Source organism: Rutilus rutilus (genome assembly GCF_951802725.1).
Source record: "Rutilus rutilus genome assembly, chromosome: 7".
Classification (NCBI taxonomy): Eukaryota; Metazoa; Chordata; class Actinopteri; order Cypriniformes; family Leuciscidae; genus Rutilus; species Rutilus rutilus.
The window spans coordinates 1,042,175-1,061,605 of NC_140221.1; the positions used below are offsets into that span (position 1 = coordinate 1,042,175).

At 39.6% G+C, this 19,431-nt stretch overlaps 1 protein-coding gene across 4 annotated transcripts in view; it reads right to left on the bottom strand.

The window, feature by feature from the left end:
* Positions 1–19,431, bottom strand: part of nup214 (nucleoporin 214) — a 76,151-nt gene that overhangs the window by 22,532 nt on the left and 34,188 nt on the right. For 2 of the 4 annotated variants that reach the window (XM_084415153.1, XM_084415152.1), the window contains exons 21-29: positions 18,228–18,311; positions 15,977–16,228; positions 15,319–15,480; positions 13,656–13,758; positions 6,621–6,687; positions 6,452–6,518; positions 5,571–5,649; positions 4,932–4,984; positions 1,069–2,562 (exon numbers count right to left, since the gene is read on the bottom strand). In XM_084415153.1, the coding sequence (XP_084271279.1) occupies positions 1,069–2,562; positions 4,932–4,984; positions 5,571–5,649; positions 6,452–6,518; positions 6,621–6,687; positions 13,656–13,758; positions 15,319–15,480; positions 15,977–16,228; positions 18,228–18,311 (2,361 nt within the window). Of the gene's footprint in view, positions 1–1,068; positions 2,563–4,931; positions 4,985–5,570; positions 5,650–6,451; positions 6,519–6,620; positions 6,688–13,655; positions 13,759–15,318; positions 15,481–15,904; positions 16,229–18,227; positions 18,312–19,431 lie in introns of all 4 variants that reach the window. The other 2 variants (XM_084415151.1, XM_084415150.1) reach the window with 1 other exon arrangement.

The window sequence follows — 19,431 nt, forward strand, 5'->3', positions numbered from 1 at the left end:
AGTAATTAAAAAAAAGAACAAACAAAAAATTTGCAATAGCAACAAATAGACACAACTGAACAAAGATACGACTGAAATAAACCGTGTTTTAAGATTTTCAGGAGTTCAGGTTCAGAAACTGTAAATCAAATGTAAAATAACACTGCACTTTATTAATAAAATATACATTACAAATATAGTTACAAAAGTTATTCAGTCTAGAACGAGTGAATTTTCTCTTTGTCTTTTGTTGCTTGATTAGTGTTATTATAGAGCAGGAATATTAGTGTTATTATAGAGCAGGAATATTAGTGTTATTATAGAGACAGCAGGAATATTAGTGTTATTATAGAGCAGGAATATTAGTGTTATTATAGAGCGGGAAATATTAGTGTTATTATAGAGACAGCAGGAATATTAGTGTTATTATAGAGCGGGAATATTAGTGTTATTATAGAGACAGCAGGAATATTAGTGTTATTATAGAGCGGGAATATTAGTGTTATTATAGAGCAGGAATATTAGTGTTATTATAGAGCAGTAATATTAGTGTTATTATAGAGCAGGAATATTAGTGTTATTATAGAGCAGTAATATTAGTGTTATTATAGAGACAGCAGGAATATTAGTGTTATTATAGAGCAGGAATATTAGTGTTATTATAGAGACAGCAGGAATATTAGTGTTATTATAGAGAGGAATATTAGTGTTATTATAGAGACAGCAGGAATATTAGTGTTATTATAGAGCGGGAATATTAGTGTTATTATAGAGCGGGAAATATTAGTGTTATTATAGAGCAGTAATATTAGTGTTATTATAGAGCAGGAATATTAGGCTGCTGTCACTTTAAGAGCTGCACGGATCCAATATACTGATACACACGCAGCACAGAAAACAGCGTGTGAGTCGTCTCAAGCTTGAATTGTTTAGTCATATTGAAATGCACACAAAGGAATCAATAAAAAGTATACGATTCCTGACCAAGTATTTTCGATTCCCAACTCTACATCCTACTCTATCTTGTCGGAATAAACTACCCTGTGATTAGTGAAAACAGATTGTCCAGTGCGTTTTATAAAAACCAACCTGATGGTTGTCCAAAGCCGAACCCAGAGGACGCCGTGGTGGTGTTGCTCCCGAACACGGACCCCTGGCCGAAGCCTGCGCTGGGCTGTCCGAAACCAGGAGCGCTGCTTTGGGAAAAGAGTCCAGTTCCAGTTCCAGTTCCAGTGCCGGCTGCAGAGCTGGTGCCAGTGCCGGCCGCGAAGGAGAAGGAACTAGCACTGTTAGCGCTAGCGGCTCCAAATATCCCTGCTCCTCCGCCGGTGGCCGTCGACGTGGTGGAGGTCGTAGCCGGCGACCCAAACCCAGAGCTCGCGCTAAACGCCGCCTGACCAAAACTGAAGTTGCTAGCAGAGCCGGAGGCGGCAGGCTGGCCGAAACCAGCAGGACTCTGTCCGAACGCAAGCTTGCCAAAGCCAGCGGTCGGATTGGTGCCAAACGCGGTGGATCCGAACGCTGTACTCGGAGTGGCGGGAGATTGTCCGAAAGTAGGAGCTGCGCTAGTGGTGATGGCTGTGGACGGGGTGGATGAAGCCGAAGTAGTGGCGACTGTGGAGAAACTGACGGTTTGAGCGTCAGTGCCAAAGATTGAGCCTGGTTTGTCAGAAGTTGAAGTTGCTGGAGTCTCTTGAGGAGCAGGAGTGGCTGTAGAAGAGCTGCTAATAGTCTCAGGAGCGGGATTAGCGACCGGTTCTGCTAAAGGAGGCTCGGATACAGCCGTCGGCGTGTCGGATGGTGGAGTAACTGACGGAGGAGGTGCGGGCGAGACCTCCACAGCTGGAGGAGATGGAGGCTTGATGGAAGTTGCTGCAATGGTTTCTGTAACGATGGGAGCCGCGGCTTCAGTGTCCGATACGACTGGCGCACTTAAAGTTAGCGGTTTAGGACTGGGAGGTTCTTTAGCTTCTTCTTTAGCCAAATCGGGTGAAGTCGTCGTCGTCGTTGGGAGGGAGTTTGTTGGAAGAGTCGTCTCTTGTAGAGGTGCGCGGAGAAGACTGCTGAAAGATGTGGCGTCCGGTGAGAACGTCGTCGAGGGAATATTAAAAGTTGGTTTTACTGAGGGAGCCGCTCCTTCTGGTGGTTTAGCGGCGGGTGTAGGCGTGCCGAGAGCTTGTGGCGTAATGGTTTTTGTAGCTTCTGTTGTGGCGCTTTCTAATTCTGCTGTTGTGCTTCCAGTTTCTGCAGGCTTGATTTGTGCGGAGTTGAATGTGAATCCTGTGGATCCGTTACCAGGTGGTCCAAAGGTGAAACCTAGCGCGGATTTGGAGGCATCCTTGAGCTCTTCGCTTTGGCCGACTCTTAAGCCGGAGAAGCAGCCGAGAGTTTCTCCTTGAGCTTTGGGAGCGTGAGGGAGTTTAGGAGTCTCTGGAGGCGGGGTAGAGGAGCTCACGCTCGGGGCGGGAGAAGCCAGTTTTGGGGTGAAGGAAAAAGGCTCCTCGGATCCACCGGGGCCGAACGGCATCTTTGATCCGGCACTGCTAGCGAAGGAGAACTTGCCTGGCGGGCCAGAACTCTTCGCTGTTTGTAGGATTAGAAGAAAAAAAAGAAGGAAAGAAATTTACTAAGAAGGCATGACTAATTGGCCATTGACAGAATCTGCAGAAAGTTAAAGGTCCCATGACATGGATTATTTAATTATTTTATAATGTTTCCTGGGGTGCCCTTATAAATGTTAGTATGTTTTTAAGATCAAAAATTAAGAATTTAGAAATACAAGGCATTTTTCCTAGCCTGATTTTAGCCTCTGATTTGAACGCTCTGTTTGAAGGGGCGTGTCTGTGTGAGACTTCAGTGTAAACGCCCACTGCTGTGATTGGCTGCTGTGAGACTCCAGTGTAAACGCCCACTGCTGTGATTGGCTGCTGTGAGACTCCAGTGTAAACGCCCACTGCTGTGATTGGCTGACAGTTTCTGCACTCTCACTAATGATTTCACCAATGCAAACATGAGGTAAGTACAGTAAGAGCTTCGTTGTGCAGCGTAACAGCGTCAACAAGTTTTGGCAAGTGTCCAGATTAACTCGCGCTGTGTGATTGACAGCTTGGGCGATTGGAAAGGGATTGTTCTTTGATCACTTTCTGTATATATTTTAATCACAGTTTAAATAAGATTATTTTAGTCACTGGCTTGATTTACTGATGCATAAACAGTATTGAACGACTTTGAGAGAAAGATTATCTGTCTGAACTTGAACAATTACACATCAGAAATCCACATAACCCACTGGGTTCTTCAGAGGCTCGGATGAAGGAACTAAAAAAAGACTTTTGTGTTCATTTGTACATCCAAACACTGAGCAAACACATGCTTCGCTCGTTTGCAAGCCATGATGTCTCTCGAGGAAAAAACAGTATCGCGCTCGGGCAGCTCATTTTCTCATGGGCGGCCAAATTCTCTTCGGGCAAAGAAGAGAAAAGGGAGATGACGCCCGCTTCTGTGTTGTACGTCACACGCATCACACACATGACCAGCGTCGGCCAATAGTGAGCCTACGTGGTGACGTGCAACACAGACGCGCTGCGCTAAAACACTAGGTGAACTAACTCAAGGCCCAGAGAGAAGGAAATGAATAGTGGAATAAAGTCATTATTTTTGTTTGTTTTTGCGCACAAAAAGTATTCTCGTTGCTTGATAAACTTAAGATTGAGCCACTGGAGTCACTTGGACTATATTAACGATCTCTTTAATACATTTTCTGGGCCAGCAAGTTTCAGTCCCTTAGAAGCCTATGGAGGAGTGAGACAGCTCTCAGATTTAATCAAAAATATCTTAATTTGTGTTCCGAAGATGAACGAAGGTCTTATGGGGTTGGAACAACATGAGGGTGAGTAATTACTGACAGAATTTTCATTTTTGGGTGAACTAACCCTTTAAAGTCCCCCTGTGGTGAAAATTCAGCTTTTAAATGTTGCTTATATGTCTATGTGGTGTTTTAAGACAAGCCATGTGGAATTATACTTTATTAATACAGTAAGCCTTGGATAAAACTAACTCTACATCGCGAGTCATGCCGTTTACATCAACGATTCATATCGTCGCATTTTTATATCGCGATATAACGATGTATTGTTACACCCCTAAGAGTGACTAAAGCTATTTGTTATAGAATACACTTTTCACCTTGAGTTGGATATTTGAACATTCACGTTTCCTATAATTTATTTTCAAGATCTGAGATGAATTCTCTATTGTCACTTTCAGAACAGCTATAAAGAATATGCACAATATTCAAACTCACATTCATTATTTTAACATTAAAGTCTCCCTGTGGTGAAAATCCAGCTTTTACTGTTGTTTATGTGTCTATGTGGTGTTTTTAATCTGCTTTAAGCAGATTAAACAAAGCATGTGTAGATTCATAAGTCGACAGCATTGCTGAGTATTTCCTCCTTAAAACTCAAAAACACGCTTTGAAATCACTGGTGTTTCTGACATCACAAACTACCTTGTAACCAATCAGATCAACGTGTGATCGTCAACCAGTGGATCTCTGAGCTGAGTGAGTGGGTGGAGGCGGGGCTCATTTGCATATTCATAGAACCGCGCATACTAAATGAGGCAAGGGTGTCGAGTTACATTCAAGATATTTTTCAAGGAAAATATGTCATTTTGGTGATCAAAGGTGAGTTTTAAGGGATGAGATGATTGACTACAGGGAGACTTTCATCTTGAGGTCATTTGGAAGATTGCTAAGGCCCCGGCTCTCTGGTTGAGAAACACTGATGTAAATTATGCTGCGATTTCTGCAGATTCATGCAACACTGACTCCTGGCCACTGGAATGATACTGAAAATTTACATTTTCTGACAATTACAGTAATAAAAAGGAAATCTAAAGATCTAATGTTTGCATCTCTAAATGAAACGAGACACATATGGAGACGATACCTTGAGTGTTGTTGGCGTCCGGGGATGGAGATGTGAAACTGAACCCTGCTGACCTGTGAAACAGCAAAATATGAGTCTTATGTTTACATACAATCAAATATAAAGACATTAGACATTGCTGAAGAGACAGTGAAATGTGGAGTCGCTTCAGTCAAGACTCAATTAATGGCAATCAGGAAGACTTACACCACCAGTCAAAAGTTTGGGATCGGTAAGATTTTTTATGTTTTTAAAAGAAGTCTCTTCTGCTCACCAAGGCTGCGTTTATTTGATTTAAAAAAATAAACAGTAATATTGTGAGATATTATTATAATGTAAATCATCTGAATATATAGTAAAGTGTAATTTATTGTGATCAAAGCGGAATCATTACTCCAGTCTTCAGTGTCACATGATCCTTCAGAAATCACTCTAATATGATGATTTGATGCTTAAGAAACATTTATGATTATTATAAAATATATTAAAATAGCAAACAGTTATTTTAAATTGTAATAATATTTTACAATATTACAGTTTTTTTGTATTTTTATTCAAATATATGCGGCCTTGGTGAGCAGAAGAGATTTATTTTAAAGATCTTCCCAATGGTAGTGTATATAGAGGTGGAGGTAGTTATAATTATGTTTAATAACTCACGGTGCAGAAAACGAGAAGCCCTTCGAGTTCTTCTCGCTGACAGATGAAGAAGCTCCTGCTTCAGGTTTAGCGGCTCCTCCTGGACCAGACACACACAACCCAGCTCAATATTAAACACTCACACTTTTATTCAGCAATTAAACCCTCATCCTTCCCTCGCGTTCTGTGACAAATCAGTCAAAATGACCCGAAGCCATAAAATTATACTTCTTTTTCTTTCTTTTTTGTCCACAAAGCTTGTTTTATTTAATTTGGATATTTTTTCTATTTTTTAAAGCAATTTGTTTGGGAGATTTTTTTGTTATTTTTTCTTTTATTTACCTTTAAATTACTAGATTTGATCAATAAATAGTCATTTAGAAGCACATTCCTCACATTCTTTCAAATTAAATTCAAAATAACTCACAATTTCATGCATAACCCTTTTAATTCAGCTCTAAATATCTTACATCGGGAATCTTTGCAGACCTCTTGTAGAAAAATAATAATATATCATGATATTTCATGACTCTTATAGCTCTATATGCAGCAACCGAGCTGTTCTTCTGGGTCCTAAAGCCAGTTCTCTTCAGTATGCATTCACACACACATGTAGACATTACAAAATATTCTTTTGGTAAAGTTTTAGCATTTTTAGTTTGATTTTGGATCATTTTTAGGTTTTTCTATGTGAACTGAAGCATTCCTCACATTCCATGCATTCCTAAGGGGTCAAATTGACCCGCCAGGGAAGGATTTGTTACCATTTTAAATTTTAAACACAAAACGTGGTTTCGTTTGTATTCGTGGTTCAAGTGCGATAACGGTCCGTGTCAAAATGACCCGAGGGAAGGATGAATGTTAAATTGAACACATCTGAGCGCATGGAAGCTCACACCTACCGAACACGAAGCTGGAAGCTGTGGTCTGGGCCGGCGACTGGACCTTTAGCGCAGCCTGAAAGGAACTCTGTGAGAGTGAAGACAGCGATACACCAAACGTCAGACATTACATGCTGGTCTTTAAGAAGCAGTGTGATGTTTCCTGTAGTGTTTCTCATGTGAGACTCACTTTATTGGCCTCCACCGTAGCCAGAACCTGCTGAACCACCTGAGCCGCCGGTGCTGGAACAGACGCGCTACACACACACACACACACACACACACTATGATCATTAACACTCTTAGGAGAACACCTATCATCTGAGGGCCATGCATTGCACTTTAAACTGCATTTAAAGCATAACTGACACTGAATTTGGCCCTTTTTGGATGAATAAAGCAAACGCAGGGATGTACACTTCATCACATGGCAATATGGACTAGTGATTGTGAATATTAAAACCTGAAGTCTCACTATATGAGCACATGATGACATGAACTTGATCTGAGAGTCACTTTAGCAGCATTTCACCATTTCATCTGAGAAAACTAATCGCAGACACACACACACACACACACACACACACACACACACACACACACACACACACACACACACACACACCTTCACTTCAACTCGCCAAAATAAAAGTTTGGTTTAACTTGAAGAAATTATGACAGAAATATATTACAACTGAACAGCACAATTTACCTCTCAAATGAAAATGTAACAATTTATTTTATATTTTGGCAAACGAAATGCTGCAAAAACAGGTTTACTGTTCAAATTATAACAGAACATTTTTACAAATTAAAAAAATTACAATTTAATAATTTTATTCTTAGTAATGGTAGTAGTAGTATTAATTTAATGTTTTTTTTTTTACAATTTTATGAGCTCAAATGACATGCTTTGATTTTTCAAATGTAATTAAACTATTAAAATGGAGCCCAGAAATAGAGAAACATAGAATTTGGGAAAAAATAAAACGGAATAAGAAAAGAAAAAAACGATTTTATAGGGCCCTAAAAAAAAATAGTGGGTGGGTGAGGGTGGGTGGGTGGGTGAGTGAGTGAGTGAGTGCGCGCGTGTGCGTGAGAGTACGTGTGTGTGTTTGTGAGTGTGTCTGTGTGTGTGTGAGTGTGCGTGCATGTGTGTGTATGTGTGTGTGTGTGTGTGTGTGTGTATGTGTGTGTGAGAGAGTGTGTGTGTGTGTATGTGTGTGTCAGGGTGTGCGTGTGAGTGTGTGTTTGTTTGAAAAGCCCATATTTACAGATCAATGTCTCTGTGTTTAGGAATGCTGGGATACGTCTTAGAAACAGCCTGAATAAAAGCGCTCTGATGTTCTGCGTTCACGTCTGGAAGATCACGCGGAGTGTGTCCTGAGGACAAATCTCTGCCACTGCACACACACACACACAGGTCATGTGATGATAATGATGATGAAGAGCGGTAACTGGAGCAGAGGAAGAGGAGAGATGTGCTCTGATAAACACAGTGACATCATTACACTGGTCACCTGACCTCGGCACAGCGAACAAACCAAACACACACACTCTTCCTGCATCAGTAGGAGAGATCAATACAGACAGGAAGACTCTCTCACACACACACACACACACTCTCACCGATAAATGTTCATTTTTAATGTTATCGTTATCAGTCCAATTAGAAAATGATGTTGATAGATAATTTATTAGCCATAAGAATATAACAATAATTGTAAAAGTGAAGGAATCTTTAAAATAGGCTTCATTTAGGAAGTGATTTTGGGAAAAGAAAGATGCAGATGTTTCACTGATTTCTGCAGGTAAAGTTTTAAAATAAAAGCAGTTGCTTATCGGCCAATAATCGGCCATCGGCTTCCAGAGAATTACCGGTTATCAATATCGGCCAAAATTCCCTACACAATATAGTTGTAGACAATATAGAACAGCTGTTTTACAACTTAAATAATTATGCTTGAATTAAATGCAACTTAATTTCCACGAGTTATTCATGAGTTGAGGCACATATTCATGAGCTAATGTTCAATGCAAGTCAGTTTAAAGAAGAATAAAAACCCATGCTCATATTTATCATATCTCAACTAAATAACTTTATTAAGTTAAGTAAGACTGATAATGCTATTAGTTTTAATAAGTGTAAGCTGCGCCTGCGCCAGACGTCACGTGACTGAAGGACAAGCGCTGTCATTCCTTTAGCCAATATTACCAATCGAACATATTGTGTGACTGTGATCTATGACTTTTCCAAAACTTTCTAGGTTTATTTACTTTTTCAAAACTGTGTGTGACTGTGTGTTTGTGTAAGTGTGTGTTTGTGTGTGCACGTAAGTGTGTGTGTGACTGTGCCTGCATGTGTGTGTGTAAGGGTGTGTGCACGTAAGTGTGTGTGTGACTGTGCCTGCATGTGTGTGTGTTAAGTGTGTGTTTGTGTGTGCACGTAAGTGTGTGTGTGACTGCATTTGTAAGTGTGTGTGAGCAAGTGAGTGACTGAACGTAAGTGTGTGTTTGTGCGAGTGTGACTGTGAGAGTGTGTGTGTGTGTGTGTGTTTGTATGTGCACGTAAGTGTGTGTGTGTGTGTGTGAGTGAGTGTGACTGTGGGAGTGTGTGTGTGTGTGTGTGTGTGTGTGTGTGACTGTGGGAGGGAGTGTGTGTGTGACTGTGGGAGTGTGTGTGAGTGACTGAACGTAAGTGTGTGTTTGTGCGAGTGTGACTGTGAGTGTGTGTGTGTGTGTGTGTGTGTTTGTGTGTGCACGTAAGTGTGTGTGTGTGTGTGTGTGTGTGACTGTGGGAGTGTGTGTGTGTGACTGTGGGAGTGTGTGAGTGTGTGTGTGTGTGTGCGTGTGCAGTCGCTGTCTCGGGGCGAACGGCTCGAGCGTTAATAATACATGTGTCTGGGTTAAAGTTGCATGGGACACACTGTCTTGAGCATTCACACACAGATGAGGCATCCGGCATCCCGCATCCCCCCCCCCCCCCACACCTTCAGGCAGGAAGTGATGTCAAATCATCATCACCACAAACTCTCACATCCTGCAGTGACTCAGTGCACAACGGGAAACTCTACACACTGAAGACTCATAACTATAATATCTGGAGATACTGAGAACTATGATGTTAACAATAACTATAACACTGACCAGGGGCCGTATTCACAAAGCATTTTATCTTACCACTAGGAGTACTCCTAAATCGCACTAAAAGATTTTAGCTAGGAGTTTTCTTTTAAAAGTTATTCACAACGCCTTTCAGACCTACTCTTAGTAAAGAAAAATGACAACTCCTAAACTAAGAGTGAGTCTTCGTTGCTATGGATGACGTCATTACTCATGCACGAGCTTGACTGAAGTGACCACCTTGATTGGCTGATGATTGTAACGCGGGAATGATTCCAAACCCCTCCCCTACGATGATGAGTGACAGGTGACAGGTCTGAGAATGCGTGCGCTACACAAGTAGTGCGAAGGACGGAAGATGATGAATAACTGAATAAATAGCCTAAATGAATAAAGAGTAAGGAAAAACAAATAGCCTATAGCCTAATGAAACATATGGATTGATGCAATATCTTTGCAACATTATTGAATTAATCTGTCACTATATGCCTCTGCCTACGTTTGCAAAGAGAAGAACATTTTAATTTGATTCACAATGAAACGTTACAATTAGTTTACATGCAATGAGTAGCCTAGTTTTGGTTGTTGTTGGTGGCGTTATTGCAGCTAGTTATGCCTACAATGCAGAATTGTTCCCTCGCGATTGGAAGCTCCTGTAGCCGCCGCGTACGCATTTCAAAACATCGCAACGTGAAATGCCACAAAAAGCGGTTTGTGAAGGTCTTAGTGAGTTAGGAGTCCTCTCGACTTCTTTTAAGCTGTCCCAGGCTTAGGTGCTACTTTTAAGGCTAAAATGCTTTGTGAATTACTCTTAGTCAAAAAAATTAGGAGTCCTAAAGTTAGGAGTGACACGCCCATTATTTTTAGGAGTTGCTCCTAGATTCGCCAGTTAGGAGCTACTTTTAGCCTTAAAATTCTTTGTGAATACGGCCCCAGAACCACTATAACAATAAAGTAAATGACATCTATAATCATAACTATAACAATGATGATAACTAACTATAACATTCACTGATAACGATAACGATAACTATGATGTTAGCGATGGTTTAGGTTATAAACATAATTTACTTTTATTACTATAGTAATAATTGAGTGCATGCAATGCGTGATAAAAACAATAATAAATTAACTATAGTTATAATAAATGAAAACAACAATGACAACTATAATGATAGTGACCATAACAAACGCTTAACTATAATAACTGTAATGTTAACTGTGTAATGACAAATATAATGTTAAAGTTTCATGATAATGATAACATTGCTATAATAACTACAATATAAACTTATAACAAATGTTAACTATTAATGATAACGTTACTATAATGATTTGTAAAACGATAACTATAATATCTTTGACAGTGACAACTTTAATAACTAACGTAAATAACTAATGACAACGACCAATAACATAAACAATGATCCCTGTAGTGTTAATGATCATAAATAACAATCACTATAACATTAATAACTCACAACTATGCTATTGATATATTATAAGTATAATAAAAATGTACAACAATGTCACCTATTAATAACTAATGATAACATTAGCAATAATGTAAAAGATTACTATAATAATAACTATAACTACGTTAATGATAACTATTACTATAATAACTATAACATTAATGATAACTATTTGTTAAATATGACAATAGTTTACGATAACGATTATTATAACGATAACTTATAACACTATCTATATTATATATACGTGATTAAATGATTTATCATTATAGTTCATGGATCGCATCATCACTGCACAGATCAGCCACCTGTCAATCATCTCCGCAGCGTATGATTCATATGCAGTGACGACAGATTAATAACTTCAGCACACTGTAGTTGAACCCCATGGGAGGAACACTAAACACTGATGTGTGTGTGACTGATGTTCTCATCAGATGAGAGTGTGTGATCGCGGTCTGAACACACGCCTGAGGGAAGATGAGCTCATGTGAAAGGTTAAAACAGGACAGCGTACACACACACACACACACAGCCCATAATAAACACACACACACACAGCCCATAATAAACACACACACACAGCCCATAATAAGCACACACACACAGACTGACCCTGACCTCATTTCAGAGGATTTCACAGTGCGAGTAGATTCATAGAACACACACACACACACACACACACACACACACACACACACACACACACACACACACACACACACACACACACACACACACGAATAGCTGTATTTGGTCTCCCTGCGTTGAAAATCCAGCTTTTAATGTTGTTTATGTGTCTATGTGGTGTTTTTAATCTGCTTTAAGACAAAGCATGTGTAAGTTCATAAGTCGACACCATTGCTGAGTATTTCCTCCTTAAAACTGCAGTGAACCAAAGACAGTCTCAAAAACACGCTTTGAAATCGCTGGTGTTTCTGACGTCACAAACTACCTTGTAACCAATCAGATCAACGTGTGATCGTCAACCAGTGGATCTCTGAGCTGAGGGAGTGAGTGAGTGGAGGCGGGGCTCATTTGCATATTCATAGAACCAATCAGATCAACGTGTGATCGTCAACCAGTGGATCTCTGAGCTGAGGGAGTGAGTGGAGGTGGGGCTCATTTGCATATTCAAAGAACCGCGCATACTAAATGAGGCAAGGGTGTCGAGTTACAGTCAAGATATTTTTAAGGAAAAAACATTTAAATATGTCCTTCTGGTGATCAAAGATGAGTTTTAACAGTAACATTATTGACTACAGGGAGACTTTAAACATTCCAGGTGATTTTATTGGGGAGTGAAAATAAAAATAGCTGTAAAAAATATATATTTGACTCCTTTAATGAGTCTTTTTTGAATTATTTTATAATACAACTGTAGAATTACAATGCTAATATATTTCTGACTTTCTTCATGTTTAAATGTTGAACCATCAAGCTTGTATTGTGACGGGTTGCTGGCCATCATAATGCATTTTCAATCTGTTTAGGGCCCTATGATTTCCGTGATGCGGAAAACGCGGACGGAATCACGGAATTTACACATGAAAATGGAATTCTCTTATACGCACGGAATTTGCATATATTTTGTTGACATTAAATAAACGATTTTTTTTTTAAGTTTAAAGGTCTCTACCTAAACCCAGAGCCATATAGAGAGACATATGTCAATAAAGTTAATATACAGTGATGCAAACAGCGCGCTTTTCAGTATGCGCGCACGCGTGAACCACTAGTGTTTCTTCTTGCTGCGTATCTTTTACCGTCTATGGCAAGGGTCTCCGTGGCCTGATTGGAGGTAAAGTAGCACCGCAGTTCATGTGACAAGAACCAACGTACAGTATCAACTTCACCCTTTCCGTAACAACATTGAAAGCTCAGTCAACATAAAGGATGGGGGTGCACCACAAACACTACAGATGTTTTTCTCTTCTCCGTAAATAAATCTTGTAGCAGAGCTACAGCAAGCGTTTTTCGGTGGTGGAAATCTATTAGCTACTAAAACTTCTTTGTGGTTGTGGAGAGCGCAGAGCATGGTTGCATAAAAATCGGACCGAATTTTACTAATAATTAAAGATAAGCTAATATGCCTTGTGTTTGTAAATGTCAGTAATTTATCTTTTTTGACTTTGACTTATCTTTTTATAAAAATGATTTAAAGGCTTAAATATGTGAGGTTTATATTTTTATAAAACATTCTTTGTGAAAAATTATTTAAAGGCTAATTTAATCTTTAATTTAATATTCATCAATCCTACCTTTTAATTGTTACCTTCATGTTACTGTTATTTTTGGCCAGAGATTTGTTAAAGGTTTGGCTGAATTTTGGAGAATTTTGAATGTGCTTTGCTGAATATATTAACAATTTAAAAAAAAAAGCTGAATTGTGAGTTTGTGTAACTGAATTTTTAAACGTCAATACTACTTAGAAGTGAAAAGAAAACAAGCAAATCCGAAAAATCCGAAAGGGCTAAAAATAAATCCGAAAAAACGGAATTTGAAAAAAAATAAAACGGAATTTGAGAAAAAATAAAACGGATTTCATAGGGCCCTATCTGTTGTGAAGCGGAGCGTTTTATTGAGCGTGAAGCCAGTAAAGCTGCCCCATAATCCCCCTCTCTCACCTGATGACGGTGGACACAGGTGTGTGTGGACCTTTGTCCTTCAGCTCCTGTACGTTCACCACCTGAGGAACCGTCTTCAGCGTGGACTCGGTCAAACACGCTCCTAGAAACCACACACACACACACACACACACACACACACACACATCAGAATCAGTCAGAAATAACTTCATTCATCAGTTATTATACAACGCTTGTGTCACGCAATGTCAATAATGCACTACATCTAGTGTCTCAGATGATTATGATAACGTCAGCTCAAGCTCTCACTGGTGCTTTACTAAACCCTCTAAAAGAGAATCAGGAATATTCACACTTATGGTCTAACAGAAGTGCAAAAGGCTTCAAAAGTTGCAAAAAGGTGATTATATTGTGCAATTAATCTATTAAAACAAAAACCTAATCTATATGATATTTCTAATATTTTACACAACCTTTTTCTACACTACTGTTCAGAAGTTTGGAACAATAATGTTTTTTGAAAGTCTCTTCTGCTCACCAAGGCTGCGTTTATTTGATTAAAAATGCTGTAAAAATAGTGAAATATTATTCCAGTGTAAATCATCTGTTCTCTATGTGAATATATAATAAAGTGTAATTTATTCCTGTGATCAAAGCTGCATGTTCAGCATCATTACTCCAGTCTTCAGTGTCACATGATCCTTCACAAATCACTCTAATATGATGATTTGATGAAACATTTATGATTATTATCAGTGCTGAAAACAGTTGTGCTGCTTTATATTTATATTTCCATGATTCTTTGATGAATAGAAAGCTCAAAACAACAGCACTTATTTGATAGCAATCTTTTGTAACATTATAAATGTCTGTAGTCACTTTTGATCAATTAAACGCATACTTAAATTCTAAAAACATTTCATCTTTTGAGGTGTAGTGTGTATTATAACAATAAATTGAGAGAAAATGAATGTTTCTGCAGTTCAGAGAGTCTATGGTGTCTGTCGCCCCCTAGTGTGAAGACACACACTTACACTGATGAACACACACATCTGATGTAAATGCATTATTATAAAAACCTGATAATAGGGGTGTAATAATATATCGTGTCACAATATATCGCAATATAAAAATGCAACAATATGTATTGTGGATAGTTCACGCAAAATATAAATTACTGTGTGAGAAAAAAAAAGTTTTCTGAGTTTTAGTGTCAGAACTACATTAAACGACTATATATAGTGTTGAATATAATGTATAATAATGCAATGGGGGAATATTTGTGTGTCCTGATAATGCCAAATGTCTGATGTTACCAGTAAAAAGTGGCTGACATTATTTTAAATATATCTAGTCAGTGACAGAGATCAAGCATATTCGTCTACAATAATTCAGTATTTTCATCTTCAGAATCATGAATATTGTTATTCTGCTGTCTCTATTGTCCTGTGCTTTGGGTTTCAGCGCCAAGTCCAAGACTATTCATTTACACACACAGTGTAACACCAAATTTAGCATTTAAATCAACAGTACATTTTTTTGTAACCTTTTACCATATGTCTTGGAGTATCGCAATAACACGGTATCGTGAGTTCAGTATCGAATCGTGAGGGCCTCGTCACACCCATACCTGATAATACTAAAGATCAGCTCTAAATATCTGATTTCTTTGGTAAACGTGTGAAGGCCGGTGTGTTTGTACCAGGTTTCTGGCTGGTCATGTGTCTACTGAGGGCGGCTCTTCCAGCAGCCTGAGGGGCGGGGACTGTGGTGGGCGTGGTCTTCTCTGTGGGCGGGGCTCCGTGCTTCACTGTTTTTGTGGCTAGCGCTGTGCTATCGGCACTGTCCATGTTTATCTTCGGAGCTGCAACACATTCAAGAGACATTCAGTCAAAAAGATCATTCAGACACCAGATATCACTTACTAGTGTGTGCAGGACACTATAGTTCATTTATGTGAGTGAGGAGAGCAAAATAAAGTAAACTGTGACATATTATACCCAAATATTCCTCATCCAGTGACAATTTGGGAGCAAAAATGATTGGGACACTTTGAGCTGATCATGTTTTGCTGAAGTGTGTTTTCTTTAATTGCTAATGCTCTTTTTACACACAGACTGAACACAATGAAGCATTGCTTGGTGATTGGTTGAGCTAAACTGGTATTATCTAATTGTGTAGTTAAATTTAACAGCTGACAGATATTCAACATAATTCATGTGTGAGACAGTCTAACAGAAGGACGGACAAAACCAGTCAAATATCAACTGATATATCATATTTATTACCATTTTCTAAACTATAGCGAATAAACTGTGATGATGTGAGAAATGTTGAAGGAGTCTGATGATGTGTCTCACTGGTGCTGATGATCGGGACTCTGCTGAAGGGACTGGGACTGAAGCCCGGCTGTATGGAGGGCGTTCGGACCACGGTCGGGTGTCTCGGGACGCTGGGCATCAGAGCCGGCATCAGAAGCGGCTCGTCCCCGTCCTCGGCCAGCGCCAGCGAGTCCTCGGGCTCCAGGACCTGAGACAGAGACGAGCTCGAGCTCACCTCATCCAGATCCTCGTAGAACTGAGGACACAGGAACGCGGACCGCGACAGGTTGGCTGAGGAACGAGAGACACGGACAGATCATCGTTTCAAAAGAAATCTGTTCATTTCAATGAGTTTGATGGACAAAGTCACAGTAATACAAGCTTAAATTACTCACGGAGTGATAATTCAAACAATAATTCAAATGTGATCATCAGGAGTTGCTGAGAAAACACTCCCTAATGAATGACTTCTGTAAATCTGTGTGCGAGTCCATAAACTGGAAGAGTTTCTGAACATACTGTTTATGCAATAGGCTTTTATTTTAAAGGAAAATTAAAAAAGAATAACACTGTGACCGAAGACAAGCAGTTTGTCTGTCCACATCAGATGCGATTTGCATATTCATAGAACCGCGCATACTAAATGAGGCGAGGGTGTCGAGTTACATTCAAGATATTTTAAGGCATGAAGACATTTTTTTTCAAGGAAAAAGCATTTAAATATGTAATTTGTGTAGCCTGGGTTTCCCCATCCTGCCTTGCTCACAGCGCGATTTTATTCACACTGCTAGGCAGTCTGGACACCATGGACCAGATTTTCCCCTGACAAAGGGAACCAATCACAGAACGGGGATGGAGCAGCAAGACGATGACCACACCGAAGCAGTTTGTTTATATCTATGAATCCAACATGGCATCAGACTCGACGTTACCTTCTACCCTCATGTCTATCTTGCACAAACGGTAATATTCGCTAAACGCCATCGTGCAAATCTTTGACCCATCGTCTTTTTCCTCGTCGAATTTCTGTCACTCTACATACGTCATCTGGTATAACTGAAGCGATTGGCTATGAGCTACGTACAGGCGCATTTGATAGACATTCATAGCGCCCAATAAACGGCTCTGGGCATTCGTAAACCACGCCTCAAATACGAGAAAATGAACACGTGGTTCCCAGACCAAGTCTCAAATGACGTTAGCCAGGCTATCATTTTGGTGGTTAAAGATGAGTTAAGGGGTAAAATTATTGACTACAGGGGGACTTTAAATAAAGCACATTATCAGTAGGGTTGGGGATGGAAAATCGATTGCAATTCTGCAATCGAATACTTGTTATAAAATTCAAATTTTGATTCCTCTTATCAATTCAATATGAGTTTAAGCGCGAGACGACGTGCTGTGCTGTGCACATCTGAAACATGCGTACAGAAAAAGTGATTTTAAATCATTGCTGTTTTGTGTCCTCATGTGTGTCAGTATATTGGATCCGTGCAGCTCTTAAAGTGACAGCAGCCTAATATTCCTGCTGCATCTCTATAACACTAATCAAACAACAAAAGACAAAGAAAATTAACTGGTTCTAGACTGAATAACTCTTGTAACTATTTATAATGTGTATTTTATTTATAAAGTGCAGGGTTATTTAATTTTTTTGATTACATTTGATTTAACTATTTGATTACAGTTTCTGAACCCGAACACCTAAAAATCTTAAAACGCTGTTTAATTCAATCATATCTTTGTTCAGTTGTGTCAGTTTTTATTTGTTCTTTTTTAATTACTGAGTGTTTATTGTCTTTAATAATGCTTGACATTAATATTAGTCGGGCTAGTTGTTCTTCTATGGTGTTTTTAAACCTCAGGCAAACGCTCCTCTTCTAAGTGTGCTTTAGCCTGATGATGATATTCAGCTTCAATTAAATGTTTTGCAATAACACTAAATGTGAATGGCACCAAAGTTTTGTTTTTTACAATATTGGAATCGAAATTGGAAAAGTTAAAACTCAAACGATCCCCAACCCTGATTATCAGTCCCTGAGATTATCATTGTCATATTTGTATGTTGTTGTTGTTGTTGTTTCCGCTTTCTACAATAGAATCATCACGGATAGGACAGAAACTCTAACATGGAAAAGATGCTCTTCATCGCGCGTCTGGTTAGAGCACGGTGTTTGGGCGAATCAGATTATGAATAATTTACTGGACTTTTAAACAAGTTCTCCATTTCTGGAATCTGATTACATAATCTAGACGACATGCAGACTTCAGGAAAACACGCGTGACGTACCTGGAGCCGTGGATCGAACCGGTGGAGTCTGTCTCTTCGACAAGAAGTTCCTCAGCTGAGACTGCTTGGCTGGGGTCATTTTAGCTGCACACACACACACACACACACACACACACACACACACACACACACACACACACACACACACAGATTAACATCTCTGATTGCTTCTGCACAAGTATACACAGATCACATTGGCATGGATCATTCAGATTGACGTGTTAAGCCGTGTTTCCACCGCAGGAACGAGGGACTTTGGATCAGGATCTAAATGTAAATATAAATGAAGGGGCTTTCGCACCAGAGGAACGTTTTCATAGTTCCTAGAAACTATTGGCGGAAGTTCCTGGATTTTGGCGTGTTCGCACCGCAGGAACTAGGAACAATTTTAATTCTAGGAACTCCTTTTGGAGGAACTAAAGGGGCTTTCGCACCGGATAGTTCTAGGAACGAGCCACCAGGATGTTTCCCAGAGGACTAATGGTTCCCTTAGGAACGTTTCCTGGTTGCGTTCGCACCGCCAGCAGGAACTCTGAAGTGACGAAAGACACGCTTGTTGTTGGGACGGCGCTGAGAACTTATTAGCGTATGTGTGTGTTTGATGTCCAGTGTTGCTGAGCAGAAACACATAATCATGTTTCTCTTGGTCTCCTCAGTGTTGTGTTGGGTTTTCTCCTCAGCGTAAAGATAAAGGTTGAGAGGTCCATCTATCACTGTTTTACATGTTCATAGAGTTAGTTTCTGGAGTAAATATATAGGCTATAATCTGTGTGTTTACACAGCCTTTATTAATAATAGCGTGTGCTGGTGTTTCGCGTACGTTCGGCCAATCAGAGAACACTAACGTCACTGTAGTTCCTATAGCGCTGCCTTAGACCGACTCTGGAGGAGGAGTTCGAGTAAGCGAGAGTACCTGCATTTACAGTAGACATAGCATTTTCCTTCAGGCCAGTCCTTTATTCATAATTTAAAAAATCTGTTTGAATGTCCGCTGCCATATCTTGTCCTTTTAACAGTTAAGGGTTTTCCGTGCCCTAGTCATCTGTCAGGTGCGTCTGTCTTCTCTGTGATCACACGTTTCAGTCCTTTCAGTATAAAAGTCTTCTCTACTGACTGACTCACTCATAACGAGTCTTTGCCGCCATCTAATGGAGAAATAATGTATGTGACTTCTGTTGCCGTTTATGGTCAGGGACTATTTGTT